The sequence below is a fragment of the Platalea leucorodia genome (assembly GCF_965183815.1).
Source record: "Platalea leucorodia genome assembly, chromosome: 9".
In the NCBI taxonomy this organism is placed as follows: domain Eukaryota; kingdom Metazoa; phylum Chordata; class Aves; order Pelecaniformes; family Threskiornithidae; genus Platalea; species Platalea leucorodia.
In genome coordinates, this window is record NC_138831.1 from 24,591,211 (window position 1) to 24,614,618 (window position 23,408).

A 23,408-nucleotide genomic window follows, 5' to 3' on the forward strand; every position below is an offset into this window, starting at 1 on the left:
GCTCAGCTGAACATGCTAATTATTAGATGAAAACAGTTTTTGTGTATCTATCCGGTTGTTCTTAGGACTGAACATTATGAAAACTGTACATGTTATACACAACCCTGTTTATTTTGATAGATAACAGAGTACTAGCCTTCAGGTTGTCTCTGTAATTGGCAATGAAATTACAAAATTGTATACCGTACATACATTTATAAATATGCTCTGGGAGAATGGTTTCAAATTAATTTGGAGACAATTCTGAGGTAATAGAGAGTGTGTTATTAATTAACTCAATTGTGTTTCTCTCCTGTGTTCATGTTCACTCAGTTAAGTAACTGGCTGCACCTCTGAAGGGACCTGCAAATGAATTGCTTGTTCGAAAACTTTTCTTGCTTCAGAAAGTACCTCATTGTACTAAATACAATTTTCTCCATTTTGATATCGACTTGCAGATGTTTACAGTGTAGGAGAGTAAATCAAGTCTTAATGGCTTCCTTCACTGGTCGTTGGCTCAAGGCATTAAGCTGAGTCCCTCTAGTGAATTTGAAAAGGTTCTTTTAAGTCTATTTTGGATAAACCCTTGCTGGGATTTATATAATCTGAATTCTGTTGCAATAGCCTACATCTCTCATTTTGAAAATTGCATGACACTGAGGGCACAAAGTGGTGGTTAGTGGTATCATGCTCTATTGTTTTAAAAACGGAGGATTTCAGTTAGATGTAATTCAGCAAGGGAGAAGGACTTAGACTAATAAGAGTGAAGATAAGACTGTGAGAAGAATAATGGTATCTTTAAGGAATATTCAGGCCTTGCATTTCCAGCTGCTCTGAGCAACAGCAAGGAAAGAAAACTGTATCAGTTTCTGAGCTATAAAAAGCACAGACCTGTTTCTGCTCTGCTGGATTACAGGAATCAATAATTTCACATTTTCTACACACCACGGAAGTAAATGCCTGATCTCAGTCATGTCACCACATGGCAGATCAAAGCCCTCAGCATCAAAGTGATTAAAGTAGCACAGGCTCTCAAAATATTATTTTCTGACTGAAAAACACTAATTAAAATTTTTGTAGAAATTCATGTAATGAGTTACTATTCAAATTTTTTACAAGAGAAGTCAGTCCCAATGTAAATAAAAAAGCCCTTTTCTATATGTTCCTTTGAAAGTGTTTCATCCCTGATTTTATCTGTAGCACATTTCTTCATGTTACCTGTTTCAAAAGCCTCAACTCAAAGTAGTTTGAAAGCAAACTATTTGTGACGTGGCTCTTATTTCAGTCGTGAGAGTGTCTCGCCCTTTAGGGAAGGATATTTTGCATCTCACAACTGAAACAAAATGAGCTGATTTGCAGACTGTTTTTTTTTTCCTGCAGGGGACAGGCTGTCGTGACAAGAGATGGGGGTGAGACTTTGGAGGTAGCTAAGCTGCCTCTGTATGGAGGAGGAGGAGAGCTGCACATGTCAGGCCTGATCAAACCTACTGGGATTATTTCAACTCTTGCATTATTCCAGCTCCAGGCAGTAACTGGGAAAGTTCCTGGGAGGTTAAAATAAGACTGTAAGTTGCATCAGCTCTTAATTTGGTGTCATACTGCTTCACTTGTGAGGCAGGTGACCCAAAGGTTACATCACTGATTATTGATGACTGGATCCACAGTCCCAATTTTCATAGTATCATGAATTTGCTATCACTAACATTTGTCTCTAACTTCACTGTTTCTTGACATGGAAAATGTTTCACCATTGTTTAAGTAATTTCATCATCATGGAACATCAGAACTAAGAAGTAATTTTCTGTTCTATGGGAGGTTGAGAAGCTTTTGCCAAATTCCCGCATTCTACTAAAGAATTAATGTGCAACAAATTACTTGAACAGATCTAATAAACTGACACAATTACTGGCAGGCCCGACCAGCCAATCTCTTTTATATGGGACATTAGTCAGACTTGTTTTTCTGTTTGCTAAAAGTTGGTTTTGCTAGCAATTCAGACTCTGGGACCCATCTTCAAATGGATCTGCACAAGTGGATCCCTGAACTTTGAACAGACCAACCACATGAACAGCCTGAATAGAGTTCCCCAGAAGGGCAGGTCCATTATCTGAATCAATTTCAAACTGAGGCCCCATTATAAAAAAGTATTTCTCTTTGGAAGACAGTCCGTCCTCCCAGAGGTGCTTTTTATGATTTTTCAACATGAGATGAATGGATGATGAAGAGCACGTTAAACAGGCCAAACCTTGAGAGTTAATAGCTTGCTGGTTATTTATTATAACAATGATATGCCTGTGCTTTCAAGTATGCAGCAATTAATAAACTCCCTTACCACAGGCTCCCAGTGTTATCCATAATATTGTCAAAGCCATTCAAGTTGCACTTTGTCTCAACAGAAGCAAAATGGTATAAGGAGAAAACATTTCCCTTTGTCCTGGGAAAATAGAGGTATCAGTTGAGAAATAACACCAGTACACTGCACGAGCTGGGTTGTAATTAATCTATTTTCTCACTTTTATGGTATATTTGGGGCCTAATTTTGAAGGATTCCAAGAAATTTAGAGAAGGCTGGGTTCTGTATGGTCTTTAACTATTTTCTGCTTGTTATGAGTATGTGCTTTTATTCTAAGAGACTTAGGTCATCTTCTCATATTTGCTGCTGACTTATGCCTATTGCCCTGCTTTTCAAATTTGTAAAGAGAATATTAGAACTCAGCAGAACTTTTAAGGGAAATATCTTTCAGCCAAAAGTATGGATTTAACTATTCCAGTACCTTTTGTGAATGTATATTAATTTAAAAGTTTATTATTTATTTGAGTCTGATTTTTATTTTTTTTTAATAAAAATATTTCAGTTATACGTATTTAAAATACAATTTTAGGACAGACTGACTTTTTTTAAAATTTCACTTTAAGTATTGCAATGTTGTAAAAAGATAACGTGAACCCCAGATTTTCTTCAAAAAAGTTTTTTCAGAGTGACTAGTGAACCAAAAATGTCGTTATTTGCCCAGCTCTGTTTCTTCTACCACACTGTAAGGTTTCCTAATCCATTCGCCTTGAAAAGTCTGCTGGCAGAAAACTGGAGCTCAGAGAATGTCCAAAATCCAGCATGGGTCATTCTTGTGCGTTTCTTGTGCATAAATCATGAGGAAATAATTAACTTCCTACACAAAAAGCTAAGACTGAACAACAATGTTATGCCCCATGTGGTTTATTTAAAAACTGATAGAAACTCATTGCGGTAATGAAACTAACTGAAATGTTTCTGCAGTCAGGCTGTGCTCCTCTGAGGTGAGGGCTGCCCATGTGCAGACGGCTTGTTGGGTGTTCGGTGTCCGCAACCACAGTTCCTTGGAACCGTGGCAGTATCAAGAGCAACAATCACAGAATGCCCAGATGGTAAATATATATATACAATATATACTATCAACAATATTTTCTAATTTATAATATCTTAAATAGTGTGATCTACATGGAAATAGGTACATGTCTTGATTGTATTTCTTTTGCTGCTGGAGCCAAAAGAATTGTACCCCAGCAAGAGTGAACAGGTATTAGTCTAAATATGAGCAGCGTTTCCTTGGCGTGCCTCCAAAAGAGCACGTCCCTGCCACTGTCGCAGAAAGGAAAAGGTATTATTGAGGGGCCTGGTGGGAATCAGCCTGCAGGTGAGAATCCAACTTACTGCGGCACAAGAGGAGGAAAATGAAAGCAGCAAATATCACAGCTAGCCAGAACAGAGGAGTAGATATTTTCATTTGATTTTTGGTGGTGAAAGAAGGAATGGCTAAGCAAACTTTCTATTTGGAGGAGTGTGGGTGTCATAGTTGAGATGTGAATGGTTAATGAGAAAGCACACCTGAAAACCGATTTACAACATCCAACAAATATTTAAACTAGTCTGCAAGTTTATTTTTAATTTAAGTTTAAAAGTTAATTTAGATGAAATAACAACACGTTATATTTGTATCTAGTTAACCAAACAACACTCAAACTCTAATTAAGCACCAAGCATTAAGTAGTCAGTAACAAGGAATAAAAGGTAGATATGCTGAACTAGTACTGAGGCAAGCACACAAAGGGCCAGAACAGAAAGAAATGTTAATTAAAAGATGTCAAAGGGATAGAATGTTTTCTTGGTATAACAGTCTCCTGCTGCTAAATAAATACCAAGGTGAAGTCCAGGCATCCATCAAAACTGAATGCCAAGCCAAAGCCAGCATATTTTAAGAAGTCAGACATTTATCTGGAACTCATATAGAGACATTACTCCTCGTGAGAAAAGAGTGCTTCTATACATTGATCCTTGGTTTGATATATATTGCTGCTATTGATGGACCATTTTTCATGATGGTATTATTGATGTAGCTGTGCAACTGCATAAGAAATCCTTTTTGTATATATTCAAGCAGGATTAGTAAATTACATTTAGAAACTGGCTCTTGACTTGAAACTCGCTTATATTTCTTGCATGTCTGAATTTAGGGATGGTGTTCCTGGGGTGAATCTCGACCTGATGAAATCAATGGGAGTTCTGCCGCTCAGATAATATCACTATTTCACCTTTGTTTTCCTCATTCTGCTGCTGACCTGCTATGTCTCTTTACCTACTGGTATCTTGTTAATTTTATTTGATAATGAGAAGCGTATTTTCCTATCCAAAGGTACTCGTTGTGTGGAACCGCTGTGAGGCTCTTGATACAAAATCACGGCAGCAGCTGATGTAAAAACCTGAATATCGGGGCTGAGTTTTTCCAACCCCCACCAGCCGCTTGGCCCCTGCCTGGGGGCGGTCCCGGCGCCGCGCCCCGCCCCCCATGTCTGTCTCCGCCCCGCGGCGGGGCGGGGCCGTGGGCGCTGTCGGTGCCGGGCCGCGGCCGCCCCGTACCCTGCGCGGCCTGGCCGGCGCGCCCGCGGAAGGCGGGGGGATGTGAGTACCGCGCCGGTACCGGGCGGTGCCGGCACAGGGGCAGGCGCGGCGGGGGCTCCGCCGGCGGGAGGCGGCTCTCGGGGCGGTGGGAGGGCCCGGCCGGCGCTCGGGCCCGGCTGCGGCCCGCCCGGCTTGGGGGCCCGCGGCCCGCCCCTGCCCGCACACCGGCGTCAGGGCCAGCCCCAGGCGGGCGCTGAGGCACCTGCTCCGCTCCCGGCGGGGCCGGCCTCGTCCCCGTGCGGCCTAGGGCTGTCTGCAGGGCGCGGGCCGCCGGGAGGGAGCGCCCGGGGGGAGACCCCGGGGAAGCGTCCCCTTCCCTCAGCCCCCGCGGTGCCGAGGCCCTGCTGGCAGGCAGGGAGGGGAGCACAGGAGGGGCCGGGGGTGGCACATCGCCTTGTGCAAAAGGCGCATTTTATCGCGGTGTGGGACGAGGGCAGGGTCCAGGGAGCCCTGGCTCTGTTTGTGGGTGGTGTGTGGGGATCGGGACTGCAGACTGGTGAAAAACCTCCATTGTCTTCGTGTTTGCTTTTTTTGTTTTGTTTTTAACTGGATTTTGAAAGGGTATTTTTGAGCATGAGCTTTTAGGCTGGAAATAAGGGGTTTTCTGTTTGCATTGTTCACCTGACAAAAGGCCCTTCTGTCTTGCTCAGTAAGTGGCAAAGCCTTTTGCACACTTCAACTAAATTTTGGGGAGCAAGAGAGGTCTTGGAGTAACTCAGTAACACAGGCTTTGGGGCAGAGAAGGGAGGCCACAGCTTGTAGAATAGGCTGAGTGTGAACACAGAATCACCTCTGGGGTTTGGCTTGCCTGTTGACCCATGTGTGCACACAGTTGTCCACTGAATACTCTGTGTGTTCATTTGTAAATGCAGAGCACAGCATTGCTGGTTCTGTGAACAGGTTGTGAAGGAGGGCTCTGAGCTGGCTGTGCTGTCTCTCCTTGTATTTGGAGAATACGAGAATTTGGAGAGGCGGTAGAGGAGAGTGTTGGTTAAGGGTTACAGGCATGAGATCTAGAGCTGAGAGTATGTCCTGTGGTTATATGCTATGCAGATACAAAACCAAGCCTTTTTACTTTTGCTGAGATGGTTACAAAATCTGTTACTCTAGGAAAGGATCCTAGAAATCTTGTCAACCTTGTGTTGTTAGAAGCATTGTGTAGGAGCAAAGTGGTTTGGTTTTTTCAATTGTGTTTTGATACGGACTTTAAAATGTGAGTCTAGTAATGTATTTGTTGAAGGTTATGTTGCCTGCAAAACCGGATGCACCTTCTAAGATAGAGGTGCTGCTCGATGAACTTGGAGAGATGCAGGGAAGAGAAGCAAATGTTTCCATTAATTAATGTCTGCAATGAACTTTAGATGCATAATTCATTAATGTACATTCTTCAGTCTTCACTTATTCTTTCTTTCCCCACTACTGCTTAGTTCAAGAGTTTAACTGTCTGGAAGTAAGAGATGTTACTCCCCCTGACCCTACCATTGAAGAGCAGTCTCCAACAGCCAAGTGTTTCCTTCAGTAACCATGGGAAATAGCATCTTCAGGAATCATTCCTAATGTAAAGTTGGTGTTAATAGGGACTCTCACTGAATTTCCAAATTACAAATTAAAAACATTTGACTTTTTGTAAATACTTGCTAAAAACGATGACTAGTTTGTTTTTTGGTTTTCAAGGCCTCACAGAACTGAGTTGTATGAGGATGCTCCATCAGCATGCTGGCCTATCATATATTCTCCAGACTACAACATCACATTCATGGGACTTGAGAAACTGCATCCATTCGATGCAGGGAAATGGGGCAAAGTGATCAATTTCTTGAAAGGTAAAATAACAGAAGATACCACTTAGACCAACGTTTGCACAGAAGCTAATGGAAATTATGTAGTTAGTGCAGACTTATGTTAATAATCACCAATATAATAGTGACTGTACATTGTCATTGCTCATTGTGTAGATTTAAGCTATGCTCTTTAACCATATTTGGAGTACTTTAGTATTTTTATATATTTGCAGAGTTAAATCTTAGCTCAGATATCTTATAATCAATTTAACCTGCTGAGTTGGATGTCATGTGTTACACATTGTTGAAGATCTTGCCTATGAAATATTTAAAAGATGAAATTGTAATGTTAGAGCAAACATCCTACACTAGGGCTTTTCAAAACAAAGGTTTGTTTTCACAGTGCTTTGAAAATGTATGTTCTAGCTCGCTCCACTAAATAAACTGACAGTTTTGCTTTTGGCTCAGTCATGGTGTCTGTGCAGAGTGAAACTTGTGAAATGTCATTGATAATTGAAGCTTATTAAATGATTTCCTCTCCCCAGAGGCATGAATAATACAAGTCAGAGTAACCAGTTTGGTTCATTTCAGTCTGGCCTGCAGCATTACAAGACTGTGAGTAAAAAGGAGTAAAGAGAAACATGAGCATAGCAATGTCTTAGACCATCTTGAAATATTTCTGGTCTTTGCAATTTGAACGAAAGCATGAAGTGAGCAGAATTTCATTGCTTGGCCTTTACAACAAACGTTCTTGTGGGATATTTGAGAACTGTTTCCACCTCTGATGTGAGCACCAGAATCTTGACTTTCAGCTTAGCCCGTGTTAGGTGCAGAATGCTGGAGCCTTGTGGACATAGCTCAGCATGCTGTGTTTTGATACTCAACAGGTTTTTAATGATTCAAACACTTTCTTTCAGCTCTAGATTAATGTATGAGAACAAAATTTCCTTTAAGTTTCCTCTTGAGGATAGGTGCTCTTTGCAGTTCCAGTCTCTTCTTTCTTTTGAGGACCAAGCCTGAATCTAAAACAGAACGCCGACTTCAGTTTTGTAGCAATGAATGGAAAATCCTTCCTATACTAGCTGCAAGCTTACAAACAATTTGTCTTGCAAAACCTGAATTGCAGTTTGGGAGTACTGCGTCTAGCTTCCTATAGCCTTGTGCTCCCATTGCTTTACACCTGGCGTAACAGGAACTGGGGCATTCCTTGTGGCTTGTGAAACTACAGGTATTAATGACTGGCTTGCTGCAGGCTGTAACTTAGGTATTTAACTTAGACTGCAGTCAGTCTACTGGCAAATGGCACTTTTCAGGGTAAAAGATAAGTGCAGCTTGTATAAATCCATTCTTTATCAACCTCATGGTATCATTCTGATAATGTTTGGGAAGAGCTTTGAGAGGCCTCTGGTGACAGGCTGAACTTTTTTGTGATGGTGCTCATTATTGCTGTTTAAACAAATTGGAAGATACAGGTAGAAATACATTAAGGAAATACCAATGTAAGAACCAAGCTTAGGATTGGGGCCTATAAAATCTTGGCATGTCTTTACCTGAAATTTAAGCTTGCTCATCAAGGTTCAAAAAAAAAAAAAAAAAAAAAGAAAAAAAGTCCAAGAATCAGGCCTCTTCCATTTATGTGGCTCCAATGACTCCTTCAACTGATGATCTTTTGCAGTTCAGTATTGCCCTTCCGACTTTAGGCTGCTTTGTATTCATTTAACCAAGGTTAAATGCATTTTAACACTCCATTTAGTAGCTGAGTTTTGGATCTTCCCTCTAACAACCTTAAATAATCAAGTTTTGGGTTCCATGACCATTTTCTTAGTTGATCAAAACCTTGGCCTTTCTGCTCCTTCTCTGTGTAAAGTCTTTTCCTCTAGCTCTTTCCTGTGTGAAGTGTCCATTCTTTACTCTCAGTCTTTCACAGAAAATTAGTTTTCCCAATTGTTTTACTCTCCTTGCTTTGTAAAGCAGAAAGAAGCCCCAGGGCGCTCCTGGTTTTCTCTGGCTCTGTAGCAACTCCTGGCAACAGCTGACCTACACTGTTCCCTATCATCTTCTAGAAAATCACTGGTGAAAATCTTTCTACACTTACCTTCTCCTTCCTCAAGAATGAAAGTAACTGTTAGCAGTTTGGCTTTCTGTCTGACACCAATGAATGAATGAAATGTTTTTCAGGCCTCAGTCAGGAGAAGCATAAGCTTGCCAAAACAAATGTTGTTGCAGGTGCTGTTCTTGCATAACACTTCAGAACAAAATCTCTCACTTTTGTGAGTTGTTCTCTTCCTCCTCTGAGTATAAAATTGGAGAAAAGTTACAGTCTTAGAAGGCTGCAGCCGTGCAGCAATTAAATATCAAAATTTGTCTGGAAAGATCGGCTTGGTGCCTTATATTTGTTGTTTGTAGTGATCATATGCAGGCAACATTGTTTTTCTGCACTGCTTAGCTTTTTTAGTTGAGCCTAACGTGAACTTTCTGGGAAATATATCCAGATGTATGCATTGGAATGTATTATCTTTGATCATATTCTTAAATCTTGGAGTGATATTTTGTAACTTGCTCTTATGAAACTAGGTTTTTAAATAAACTATCTTTTGATCTCTAAGGGAAAGAATTAATAGCTGGTCATTGGTATTTAGTGGAAATTAAATGGAGGTAGAGGTGTGACAGAAATATCCTAATTAAGTGTAAGCGTTCACTTCCATGAACATCCAAGCAATTATTTTGTTTGGAATTTTGATTTTTTTTTTAATTCTCCTTGGATTTAGGGAATTAAATACCAGTATCAAATGTGGAATTCCTTAAAGCATGTTAAAGAGTGGGGAATATTTGATGGTATGAGCACCAAGAGTTCCCCAGTGTATCAAGCCCTAGACTGTAAGGATTCTTTTGTGTCCGTCCATCCTCTGTCACTACATGTCTTTTCTTTTAGTTTAAACAAGATGTTACCATGATTACATACTGAAAACTTTATGTGAACAATATTTATCATGTACACGCTAACTTCATAGCTTACATATACGGAGGGTATGTATTTGGAAAATTTGTAAACACTGAGTAAACAAAAGTTGTTTCAGTGATTTACATTACAGATGAAGTTACTACATTAAGGTCAAAGTAGCTTCTTTGGCCGGGTGGAATATGGGAAGTTAAATGATGGTATACAATGCCAATTGTTATTTCTCTCCTGTTTCAGAAGAAAAACTAATTGCAGATGACTTGATTGTACAGGCACGGGAAGCTACTGATGAAGACCTCTTGGTTGTTCACACAAGGCGCTACCTTAGTAAATTAAAGGTGCTGTACTTATGTGTTTTTCAAGCAAACTGTCTAGAATTAGTGTCAAGGGTAACAGATATCCTGCTAGATTTGTTATAGAATCAACTTGTACAGATTACAGAATGGTATATTTTTAATTCAATGTTGTCATTGTGAATACTAAAAGAAAAGCATAGAAATAGTAGGCAATTCACATTATAGAGGGGTGGAGTGGAAAGAGGGTCTACCATGTTATATAGGTGACCTGAAATGATATTTCAGTAAAGTTAAATGAACATAAGGACAATTTTAATGTTTGAGATGCAAATTATATTCTCTTTAGTACCAGGGCTTTAGTCTTCAAAAGTGTAAATTTTGATTTGCTGTAGTAAAATATGGTTCTGAAATTGAAAATACATTGGAGAGCACTAAAATGGAGTACTTTATTGGATGTTTTTTAATGCAAGGATTGCTTTATGAGCACAGGTGACATTGCTTTTATTTTGCAACTATTTACTTGGAGGGCAGAGAAGGGATTTGTATTAGGGATAATCTTCCATTTCATAATTCAGAAGAAGTTATTTTGAATCATCTTTGCCCTTCCACAGTGAAGAGTCCTTGTATTTCTATTTCTGGAATGTTTTATTTTTCTGTGTAAGGGATCTATTATTTGTGTAAACTTTTTTCACTCTTACTTCTTTTCCGAGTTCTCTTATCCTTCTTCATTCTGTGCTATAAAGTTACATGAAGTTTCATACATCATTAGATTTGATCTTATTGCAGCTATTCATGATATTGAGCTTTTAATTCCATAGAACCACCCACCTCCTTTTGCTGAATCACTTTTTTGAAGCAGGGTGTAATATGCATAGCTCAGTTTGGAATACCATAATAATATTTTTAGTACCTACAGGATGGCTTCACAGGGAATTGTCTGCATAACTTGTGTGTTGGTGTTCAAAACAAGTATTGTCATGTGCATTCAGATGTGATTAACTGTATTTCTCGTTCCCCTTTCCTTGAGAGAATATTTCCTGCAACTGTAGAAACTGGAAGATGTTATATTGGTCATGCCAGCAAATTCCTGCCAAGCAGTGAAAATAAAAGTGCTTAGTTGCAAAGGAAAAATAACATGGCTAGACATGAAAAGGCCCAGGGTATCCACTGTATTGCCTTACCCAAAGTCTGCTGTGCTTTTTTTTTTTTTTTAAATCCAGACAATTACAGATCTACCAATAAATGGCATAGTTTTATGTTAGATCAGCTCTGAAGACTACAAAGGTGCTTGCATTTCTGGGAATGACTTGGGTTCTTAAAATAATGGATCACTTGAGTATTCTTCATTTAAAATTTGGGCATGAATTTGGTAGGAAATGCCATACACTCACAAGAAGAGGCAGTGGTTGGTATCTTAGCAGCAGCTGAAGAAGCTGGCTGGAGGTTGAAGAGAAACAAAATGGTATGCACAAAGTAGATCAAACAGCACTGGAAATCAGTTCTGTGTTGGAAGGAAGGGTCTCCTTGTTTCCCTGCTTTAGGTAACGTGACTAGTCCTTACAATAAAATTTGGCCTTTTGAATTGAGGTGATTCCCCCTCAGTTATACCTTTGAAGAACGTAGGTCTCTAAGGTAATGACTAGACTTTGGATAATTTACTTGCAGTACTTTTCCACTTACTGCCTTTTTCCAATGTTATGTAAAATAATGAATTTCCTGCATATCAGCATTCTGAAATTTTGGAAGGAGATATAGGCAGTGAGGTTAAAGCTAGTTTCAGACCATGTAAGTCTTTCACTTGAACCATTTTTATCTATGAGAGATTCTTGGATAACATATGTGAGTGAATACTGAAATGCAAATGATGAGGATAATGCTTGTGCGTCAGTGGAATGCAAGGTGTGCTTTTCTGAAAGGGATCTGAAACAGGTAATTGATCAATTGAACTTATAAATTTTAATCTGTTTTATGTATTTGCAAATTATGTAGGTTTAAAAATAAAAAGTTAATCATTTTATTAGAAAAGTAAATTTTTATGCTTAGTGAAAAGTGGATTGATTTGATTATAGGGAGTGTTTTCTGGTGCTCAGGTGCTTGTTTGCTTTGACTCTTGCCTGGTCATGTGACTGCATCTGTCAAGAGCTCAGAGGAACCGGTCTCTGTCACATGGTGGCATTGGCAGTGTGCCTGGGGAAGGAGGTAGGGCTCTCAGGAACGAAGGCAGTAGAAGCAGGCTCATAAAATAATCAGTTCAGCCTGTGATACTTGTGGCTGTTTGAGGTGTTCAGATAAAACAGCACAGACTGCATCTTGGGCTGTGTGCATTGTGTTAGTGACGATAGGTGACTCCACAGCTGAAAACGTGTGATTTTGGTTTGGATTAAATGGACACCTTCAGAAGTGCTTAAAATTCCCCTGTCCAGTTCCTCAGTTCTTGCAGTTCTTGTGCTGTCATCCGTTGTCTCTGTTTGCTTTCCACATTGTGCTTTTTCCTTGCTCAGTTTTGTCAAACTTCATTGGTTAAAAATTTATGGAGGCTAGTGGTGGTTTGCTGTAAAATGTTCATTTAAAAAGTCATGAGAGCAGATAAATGAATTAGCTCCTCTTTACCTAAATTTTCTTGTAAATGTTAATGTGTTAAATAAAGGTCTGTAGGAACATACAAAAATGTTACTTTAAAGGTAATGATATTTGAATATGCTTGGAGAGAACGCTGAACAAGAATACTCAGTCTCGAGGGAAAAAGGTCTGACAGGTTTCAGTATTTACACCACTGCACGAATGCTGTAGGGCATTCTTTGCAGCTAAAGTAACTATTAGACCTCTTAAAGGATAAGGTAGCATTTGGTTAACAGTGATTTGTTTCTTTCCTTTTAATATTTCCAACTCATTGGTTGGGAGACTGATGCACCAAAATTGGTTTTTAGCTGGTTGGTTTTCTTGGGAGTAGCACCTGGTTATCATCAGTTTCTACCAGTTGCAGTATCTTATTCCTAATGATAATTGTGTGTTTATACCTTGACCTAGAAACTTTTGTGAAAATTACAAGCTTCCTGCTCACCTTTATGATTTTATCTTACATTTATTCAATCTAAAAATATGCTTTCTTTATCTATTGAAGATGGACCCAAACAGCTTTGTCGCAGGCAAGCTTCTAAATATAAAATCATGTTAGTTGCTTCGTGTTGGATTTTTAAGTCCGTGAATTTTCCCTTGAAGCTGGCACTAGCTCCAGGAACTTATCAAAGATTTAAACACAACTTAAATTTAGGTATTAAAGAACAAAATTGCATATTTTTTAAAAATTTGATGTATTGTTGGCTATTTTAAAATGCTGGAAATGCAATGAATGCATAACATAAAAGGCAGTACATCAGAGGTTGGTTTTGATCATTAATGTGCTGTTTATATTAATCCAGGATGTACCAGCATAAAATCAACTACTTTAGCTTTATCTTCCTAATATTTGTTTTTCAGTTTAACTTTTAGTCCTTGAACACTAATAATTTGAAATAATTTGTAAAGTCATTTAACCTTACTAAGAAGAGTTTTTATAGTTAAGGAATTAAAATTAATAGTAATAATACTTTAAAGTCTTGCAAGAATATCCTCATTAAATGTATATGTTATTATAGAGTTTGGGCTTAAACAAGGAAAATTAAGAACTCTTGAAGTTGTTTGGTTCTTTTGTTTCATTTTAGTTTTGGGGTTTTTTTGGATGTGACATCTTGATATATTTCAACCACCCTGACATATGCTGGGAAGGTAGCACGGCAGGTGGTAGGCAATCTAGGAGACTCCTGGAGTGCATAGATGACAATTTCCTAAGCTAGGTAATAGATAGCCCTACCAGAGGGGACGCAGTACTGGATCTGGTGGTCACCAATATAACTGAGCTCATTGGTGATGTCAGGATTGGAGACAGTCTCAGCTGCAGTGATCACGCACTGGTAGAGTTCACAGTCCGGAGAGGTAAGGGTTGGCTGAAGAGTATAGTCAGGACCCTGAATTTTAGGAAAGCAAAATCCCAGCTCTTCAAGGAGTTAATCAACAGGACTCCCTGGGAAATGGCCCTCGGGGACAAGGGAGAAGAACAGAGCTGGCAGGTCTTAAAGGATGCTTTCCATAGAGTGCAAGAGCTCTTGATCCCCAGGTGCAGGAAATGGGGCAAGGAAGGGAAGAGGCTGGCATGGCTGAGCCATGACCTGGGGGTCAAACTAAAGGGCAAGAAGAGATTGCACAGGCAGTGGAAGAAGGGACTGGTATCTTGAGAAGAGTACAGGGATGCTGCCTGGTTGTGTAAGGATGGGATCAGGAAGGCCAAGGCTTGGCTGGAGCTGAACCTGGCAAGGGATGCGAAGAATAGTAAGAAGGGCTTCTATAGGTACGTTAACCAGAAAAGGAAGGTTAAGGAAAGCGTACCCCCTCTGATGAGCAGTAGTGGCGAGCTGATAACAACAGGCAAGGAGAAGGCTGAGGTACTCAACAACTTTTTTGCCTCAGTCGTCACTGGCAATCTCTCTCCTTACACCTCCCAAGTCAATGGGCCATTTGACGGGGATCGGGAGGGCAGAGGTCATCCCACTGTAAGAGAAGATCAGGTTCATGACCACCTGAGGAACCTGAATGTACGTAAGTCTATGGGTCCCGATGAAATGCATCCCGAAGTCCTGAGGGAATTGGCTGATGTAGTTGCTAAGCCACTCTCCATGATACTTGAAAAGTCATGGCTGTCAGGTGAAGTCCCTGGGGACTGGAAAAAGGAAAACGTTGCAGCCATTTTTAAAAAGGGTAAAAAGGAGGACCCTGGGAACTACCAACCTGTCAGCCTCACCTCTGTGCCTGGGAAGATCATGGAACAGATCCTCCTGGAATCTATGCTAAAGCACATGGAGGACAGGGAGGTGATTCGGGACAGTCAGCACAGCTTCACCAAGGGCAAGTCCTGCCTGACCAACCTAGTGGCCTTCTGTGATGGAGTAACTACATCAGTGGACGAGGGAAGAGCTATGGATGTCATCTATCTGGACTTCTGTAAGGCCTTTGACACAGTCCCCCACAATATCCTCCTCTCTAAATTGGAAGGATATGAATTTGATGGGTGGACTGTTTGGTGGATAAGGAATTGGCTGGATGGTAGCATCCAGAGGGTAATGGTCAAAGGCTCGATGTCCAGATGGAGAACAGTGACAAGTGGTGTCCCTCAGGGGTCTGTTCTGGGGCCAGTGCTGTTCAATATCTTCATCAGTGACATAGTGGGATCAAGTGCAGCCTTGGCAAGTTTGCAGATGACACCAAGCTGAGTGGTGCAGTTGACATGCCTGAGGGACGGGATGCCATCCAGAGGGATCTGGACAGGCTGGAGAGGTGGGCATGTGCGAACCTCATGAGGTTCAACAAGGCCAAGTGCAAGCTCCTGCACCTGGGTCGGGGCAACCCCCGGTATCAATACAGGCTGGGCGATGAAGGGATTGTGTGCAGCCCTGCTGAGAAGGACTTGAGGGTACTGATAAATGAAAAGCTGGACCTGAGCCGGCAATGTGCTCTCACAGCCCAGAAGGCCAACTGTGTCCTGGGCTGCATCAAAAGAAGTGTGGCCAGCAGGTCGAGGGAGGTGGTTCTGCCCCTCTACTCTGCTCTGGTGAGACCCCACCTGGAGGACTGTGTCCAGCTCTGGGGTCCTCAGTACAAGAAGGACATGGACCCGTTGGAGAGGGTCCAGAGAAGAGCCCCAAAAATGATCAGGGGGCTGGAACACCTCTGCTATGAGGAAAGGCTGAAAGAGCTGGGGTGGTTCAGCCTGGAGAAGAGAAGGCTGCGGGGTGACCTTATTGCAGCCTTTCAATATTTAAAGGGGGCTTATAAGAAAGATGGGGACAGACTTTTTAGCAGGGCCAGCAGCGATAAGACAAGGGGTAATGGTTTTAAACTGAAAGAGGGTAGATTCAGACTGGATATAAGGAAGAAATTTTTTTACAATGAGGGTAGTGAAACACTGCAACAGGTTGCCCAGAGAGGTGGTAGATGCCCCATCCTTGGAAACATTCAAGGCCAGGCTGGATGGGGCTCTGAGCAACCTGATCTAGTTGAAGATGTCCCTGTGAATTGCAGGGGGAATGGACTAGATGACCTTTAAAGGTCCCTTCCATCCCAAACCATTCTATGGTTCTATGACAGTGTTACTCTTAGCCACATTTAATGGTACTGCCTAGTAGTTAATTCTGTAGGAGGCACGTATTACAGGAAAATATACCTGGTTAAGGGTTAACCTGACTTCTTTACTCCTTTTAAAAAAACAGGGAGTGAAATTTTTTTAAAAACTGAAACTTAAACTCATACATTGAATTATTTTTCCAAAACACAGGAAGGTAAATAATTAAAAAAATCTTATGATATTAGCAATAGAAATAAAGAGTTAAATGGAGTTGATAACTAAGAAGAATAAGTGAAGGCATGTTACTGAATAGTGTTTATATATGATTATTACTCTTCCCTGAATCCAGACCAAGTTTTAATTAAGTTACATAATTACATGTCTACAAAACTTTACTAGAGAATCAGTAATTTGATGATGGCCGAGTGAGAGCAAGTATCTACCAAAAGAAATAGTAGCTGATATTATTGATATATGCAATTTGAATGCAAAAAATAATTATTTTAAATAAAATTAAAAAAAAATTGAAGGGTTTGTTCTCTAACAAAGAAAACTAATATGCATGAAGACTTGTGTTACGGAAGCCAACTGACAACCTGGAAAACATAATTAATGTAGTCCTCATCTATTCAAAATCATATTTTATTTTTACAACATGAAAAAGTATACAATTGTATAACACCAATTCCTTTTGATTTCTTATTCGAATGTATACATTGCTGTTCTGAGAATTTATTGCAGGAAATGTTGGGAAGCAAAATTAACACATTGAAGAGAAAGAAGCGCAAAACTGTCCAGAGTTTGAGGCAATATATTTTCTCAATTATTATAGTGGTGTTTTTTCAGAAGCATTTTCACTAGTCTGTAGCTGGATTCTCGAACCCCAAGACTTCCCTCACAGTCAAATGTGTTTGTTTTTTTTTTCCCGGCTATGTTAGGAATTACATAAACACAGTAAAGGACTAAGTCTGAAGCGGGGAATGTCTTTGGGCTTGGCACTGTCCTGTAAATGTCCTCAGCTGTGAATAGAAAGCTTTGCTTACTCTTCACTCGTACCATGTCTGGATTTCTTGCATTCACCTAAAAACCTGCAGCAGCATACGTGTTGATTTGAGTCTTTATTGCTCCCACTTCTTCCCATTGAGATTAAAATTTTTTTAAACTTTGTTAAAACATTCTGAAATTTTGTGATCATCGTTCACATTTGAAATAAATGTTTATTTTGCCCAAATGTGACCTTGTTTCAATTCCATTTTAGAACAGGATTGACTCTAGGTTTTTTTATGCTTGTTTAAAAGCCAAAATATCTTGCAAAAGGACTTTATCAAGATTGATTGTATTACAAAATAAAGCACTTTTTGTTAATGATGGAGAGCTGATAGTATGGTAATAGAATAATGTCTTACAAATATAAAAGTAGTGAGAGCTTAAAATGAACTGTTGACACCATATAGTTAGTACTGAAGAACTTTATGAATAATGCTACACCTTCAAGCCACCCAACAGTACTTTGTAGTTGAAACATTGATAACTGGGAAGCCAAAGTAGCTTAAGTTTTTTTTTGAATATCAGAGGACCCTGACATTGGCATGTGATTGTCTTTGGTTAAAATTGACCACTTGTACATCCTGTCATTTGTAAACAGACAGCTAACAGTAATCGGGCAATGAATGTACTTAACCTAGTTAAGTTTCCTAATGTTGAGGGAAACAGGATCTTTTCAGAATCTTTGTACAGGGGGTCAAATTTGTAATTCTCAGTACCTGGATGTTTCAGTATTGGATGAAGAGGTATATTCTTGCTTGTGACTTATGCTTTGAAATATATTTAGAAGTGTTATTGCTGGTAGCAATGTTAGTAGTAGTTCTTTGAAGTAATCTATATGTGTTTGCAAAAAAAGCATTTATATATTGCAAATATTTTGTGTTCTAACCTTCAAATCATATTCTTGATGATATGACTTTTTAACAAAATGTTTCCTTGAAACATTTTCCAGAAGTGTTTAATATGCTAAATAAATTTTAATCAGTTCTTCATGCTAAAATTTGCACTATGTGTTCACTTAAGTATTTGAACTTCTTAGTTCAGTTGTCTGTCTGTTTTTCCTTTTTCCTGGGTATATCCTTTTGACTTAACACGGGAAAAGATATTTTAGGTTTGAACAATATATTAAGCGTAGCTTGCTATTAATACTGCTGAAGGACATTTTACAATTCTTCCTCCCAATCATAGAGACATTAGATTTTCTGAAATACTAGCTTGCTGAAAAATTGCTGATTTATTACCATTTGATACTAAAATCTGAAAAACCTAGTGATGGTGATTGAAAGCGATGATTCTTACAGTTAACAACTTGAGGACAAACCTATTTGGAGGTTACTAATAGGGACTGTTGTGGTCACCTCCATCTAAAAAATATTAAAAATCTTGCTAAGGACCTGTGAGCTCCTTTTCAGCAAATAACAACTGATGAGAGATCTAAATGTCATCATTAAGACAGGCTATTAATTGGAATGTTTTTTTCCCCCTTGTAGTGGTCATTTGTTGTGGCTACAATCACAGAAATTCCACCAGTTGCCTTTCTTCCCAATTTCGTTGTTCAGAGAAAAGTTTTGAAACCTTTACGAACCCAGACAGGAGGAACAATAATGGTAAGGTGCTCTTGATTCACTTTTATCGTATTTAAACTTGTTGAGCAAAACACTGTAAACCTGTGAGTTGTAATATTTTGTATAACTCAAAGGCTTGAGGCCTGTAGAGGGAAGTGAGTTAGTGTACAGTCCTAAACATGAGCAAAGTTTGCCGCTTGTTAGCAACTAGGTGAAGGACATATCTGATTTTATGGTCCGTAATTTGCAGAAGCAGAAGAGACAGTAAGGGGCAGCCTGGGCAGGCAATGATAGATATGGCAGGACTTACGGCAAATACAGAAGGAGAATTATTTATGAACAGCATTCTAATACAGGGAAATTCTAGGAATGGGAGGTTTCAAAATTGATAATATAGAAGCTATTTTTAAAGCACATATTTACCAGATGGCCTTGGTACTCTATGGGAAGAAATGCATGGTTTGGTTGCTCTTGAGACTAGGTAAGTGTTTAAATTTAAAAATCATATCACCTTGCTCGTTTCAATGATTAAAGTTAGTTTATCTATTTTTTCTATTGTAAATGCTACATAAGCAGCTCAGCTGAACTCAAGTGAGATGTAGCCTGTTTCACCTTAACAGAATTGTTTTCTAATTAGTTAAATGAGTGCTCTGGTCAGAAGAGCTGTGTAAGTGTCGCCAGACATTTAATTTTGCTTGAGAATTGCCATTAGAGATGTTGAGGAAGTAGAAGCAAAGAAAACAGTTAATAGCTGGAGCCAAGAGTGAGTTATTTAGACCATGTATTGAGGAATACATGCCTTCATAATTGTAAACTGGTAACTAATGGAACCTTTTCTGCTCTTTTTATCATTCCTTGTCGTATTAGAGCTCGAGTTCAGAAACTATGCAGCATGGTGCTCGGAGAAGATGGTAACAGTCCTGATCTGTCTTCACAGGCACTGAGCTGTAACAGTTACATAATGGAAGACAAATAATCCTATCTGAAATAATTAATATTATGGTACAAATAGATCTTTGCTGCATTTTAGGTACTCTTCCTGAAGGTAGCTGTTACAGTGAGTGCATGTGAAAAGAATAGAAGCCCATATTGCTTTTTCTGTATCTCTTTGAAGCCAGTTATTGAAGAACACTATTCTGTGGGTTGGCAAACCTTTCAGAGTATGTCTATGCCAGACAGTAGTATGTATTGCAACTACTAGATATTAAAAGGTGAGCGAGACTGGGAAGCCGTAAATGAACAATAAAGTAATGGCATTATTTTCAGAAACAGGCTAATAGGTAGCTTCCCATTTCTGTCAACAGAAATGTGGGTACTTAGTAATCTGCACGGGAATCAAGGTTTCTTATTTTTAAATGCTTACATTTGTGAATATATCAAGAAATCATTGAAGACATAAATAATATGAAGAGGGCTTCTATGACTAGTGCATAAAAGGCAGTGCAGTATGGTTTTCAGAAACAATGAAAAAGGTTGAATTTGTTTGTGAGTCTGACCTATGAGAATGATGTGAGTGAGCCCAAAAGTTTGGTGAATCAGTTCTCCGAGTTTGCCTTAATTTCGTGGGGCTGACATGAGACTAACTGTTGCTACTATCATTTCTGTGTATAAGTGGATCTGGGCACTGAAGTTTCAGCCCTCTTGGGTTTTACTGTGTGAAATGAAAGTAGAGAGCCAGTTGTTATCAGATTTTAAGGCAAGATGAAATATCCTGCTTTTCTGTTGTATTTACTTTTTTAATGATAGAACCTACTCAATGCCTGATTCTTTATCAGAAAAAAAGGTCAATTTTTTTCAGTATTTCAGTACTCTGTTGTTAAATCTGTGTCCCATCCAGCTGCTGGATTTGCAAGTGTGTATGTAAAAGTAACTCTCTGGCAGTTGTTTTTTGTTACCAAAAGGTAGCAGAGGAAGGGAGAGAATGGACTGGGCAACTTGTGACTGGACTTAAATATCTACTGTTAAGATTCAGAAACATTTTTTAACAGTGCGATTTAATTGTTTTAAGCATGTCATCTTAACTCCCTTTGTAATATCCAAAACACTGGTCATAGATATTTAAAAATCTGGAGCTCTTCAAAAAGTTTGAGTATATCATCATATTTGAGCTGTGTTGCAAACTGGTGCATCTTGTTATTTATAATGGGGAATATAGTGTTTACGTAATGTAGCTCTTCATGATACTGTGAAGTACTCAGAGAAGTTGAAAAATGTATCGACATACATATGCATGTGTTCAGAAAAATCTCATTTATGATTGGAGGAAAAGGTGAGAGTTATAATGATAGCAGAGAAGTGGCAAAGGAATATTTGCAGTAAGTTTTTGAACTTGGGGATAGTAGAGGGAAAGACCAAAAAGTCACCTCCTTGATGCTGAAATTGTCTGTGCGGAGTGAGTTAACTGCTGCTTATTGCTCTGAGCTGTTAAATAAAAATGGCCAATGATTCCTTCCTAAATCATTAGGACAATAGCGAGCCTTGTGATATTTGCCAAGTTTGAGTATCCTTGCGCGTTGCTGAGTCTGGTTTTAATTCAGGCTTGTGAGTGGGAAATGGCTTTCTTTATTTTATAAAAGTTGTATGTATCTTGCCCACTTTAGACTCTGTTTCTCCAACTATTGTTCTTGCCTCTTAAATCCCATTTCCTAATTCTACTTTAATTCTCTTGTGTTGCTCTGTCTTCTTGGATGTACGTTATTTAAAGTCAAAGAATAGCAAGGTAAGGAAATATGTGGAAGTGTTTGTACAGTGTAGCGATGTCTGATGCTTTTGTTGAAGCCTAAAAGTCTGCATAAGCATGAGAAAACCAGATAACCTACTGAAAATGTTAAACCAACCTTTAAGGACGATTTAAGTATATGAGTTTGGAAGGAACATGCTAGGTTCTGGATAAATCTTTAGACTTGTTGGATTATGGTAGTAGGCTAGATAACAAAAAGTGCTACCTGCTTTAGTAGGTGTTAACTGGCAAAAGTGGAGATGATGGAAGTGGAACACCGTGCATCTCCCTAATGCAAACCTGCATAAAGCACCTGGAACATTTTCTCCTGGCAGTTTACCAGCAAGAGCTGGAGATATCAGCAAAACCAGTTTGGTGCTGATATCTGTAGACATCTTGCTTTCAATGGACTGCTGGGAAGTTTGCGGGTAGTTTGACTTTTTTTTTTTTTTTTTTTTTAAACTTGATGTTACAGACTGGGTAGTAGTAGAGAGAAAGTTCTGCTTTCATGTGGTTCGTATAGTTCAAAAGTGCTTAAAAATTTTTGGTTTTACTCACAGACAAAGAAGTAGCTCCATTCTGTCTCCATTTAGTCCTTCAGCATCACTTCAGGCTCCTGGTCAGTTCTCTCTTCTGTGCCTTATTTCTGACTGCATTCAGTAGTGGTTATTGAGATGAAGGATTTTGGTCTGCAAAGTCCTATCTGAATAGGAACATCCAGAGTCTTCTCTTAATACACCCACTCTGTCTTTCTGTACAATAGTTATGAGGAATGAAGGAAATGGTAGAAGAGAAAAATAATTGGGAAGAGTCTAGAGTTTCCTAATATTCCACCTTTGGTATTTCTTGAGGGTCTTGACAGTACATGTGTGTGAAATCTATTTCAACTTCATTCTAATTAGTCAATACTTTTGTATAGCTTTGTGATGTTTTTCATTGTGCTTGTGTTATCTTTAATTCATAAGTGTGTGTTCACTAGTTATAAATGTGGTCATGCAGAAGAGATAGCCACTAGTTGTCTATTATGTCTTTGTACCATGCCTCCTGAAATACAGATGACATCACTGGTCACTTTTGAATTGATCTTGATGCCATATGCTGTTATTTTTACTTTTTTTTATTTTTCGTTATGGGGAAATAGGTATGTACTTTAAAAGCAGTTTTATTCATCAGACAATAAAATTTGTACAGTACAAGTCAGAAGTACAATTTTCTGCTAGTCCTGATGGTCCTGTTTATCATGAAAATTCCTGTTGAGTTTCTGTATTTTTTAATGTTTTTTTTTTTTTTTAGCAATGTGGGAAGATTGTTTTTTGGTGAGGAATCCCTAGGAAGTATGCTAAATCACAGATAATGTGCTTTCCCTGTGACTTAATGGGTTTTATAGTTCAGAAACTACAATCTTTTCTCAAGATCTAATTTGCATAAGTTAGCACATTCATAACATGATGATGTTTACCTTCCCAGTAGTTTTCTTAATACTAAATTAGAACTGTTCAAATATAAATATTGGTGGTGACGAATTCTCAACTGTCCAAACTTCCTTTCATATATGATGTGTAATATGTTCTGTGATTATTGAAAAGAATAATCTATTTTTACCCACCTTCCCCCCCCCCCCCCCCCCCCCAAATTATAGCTAGTAATATCTTCTTTTTTTAACATGACAGTTAAGGAATACTGCAGTTAAACAATTGCTTGGCTCTTCCTGGCCAAAATAAGTCAGGTTTTTAAATTAAAATGTCATCATTTAAGTCTTGTGTATCTCTTCTCTGTCAATACTTTCCCTTCCCTGAATGTCCTTTGAGTTCAAAGGAGAGATACAGGCACAGTTTTTCTTTATTGGAGGGAAAAAGATTGGTAAGATTCTATACTATGCATGTTATATCATTTTAAAAAGTCACAGGACACTTCATACTGTAGCATTTTTCTGTCTCCACCCTCAGCTGAAACTATGTTCATCTGTATTTTCAGGATT

The 23,408-nt window shown here is 39.1% G+C and overlaps 1 protein-coding gene across 2 annotated transcripts in view; it reads left to right on the forward strand.

The window, feature by feature from the left end:
* The first annotated feature begins 4,847 nt into the window (after positions 1 to 4,847).
* Positions 4,848 to 23,408, forward strand: part of HDAC11 (histone deacetylase 11) — a 33,224-nt gene continuing 14,663 nt past the window's right edge. For both annotated transcript variants that reach the window (XM_082321679.1, XM_082321680.1), the window contains exons 1-4: positions 4,848 to 4,912; positions 6,587 to 6,735; positions 9,890 to 9,990; positions 18,637 to 18,753. In XM_082321679.1, the coding sequence (XP_082177805.1) occupies positions 4,911 to 4,912; positions 6,587 to 6,735; positions 9,890 to 9,990; positions 18,637 to 18,753 (369 nt within the window). In that variant the 5' untranslated portion in view covers positions 4,848 to 4,910. The remainder of the gene's footprint in view (positions 4,913 to 6,586; positions 6,736 to 9,889; positions 9,991 to 18,636; positions 18,754 to 23,408) is intronic.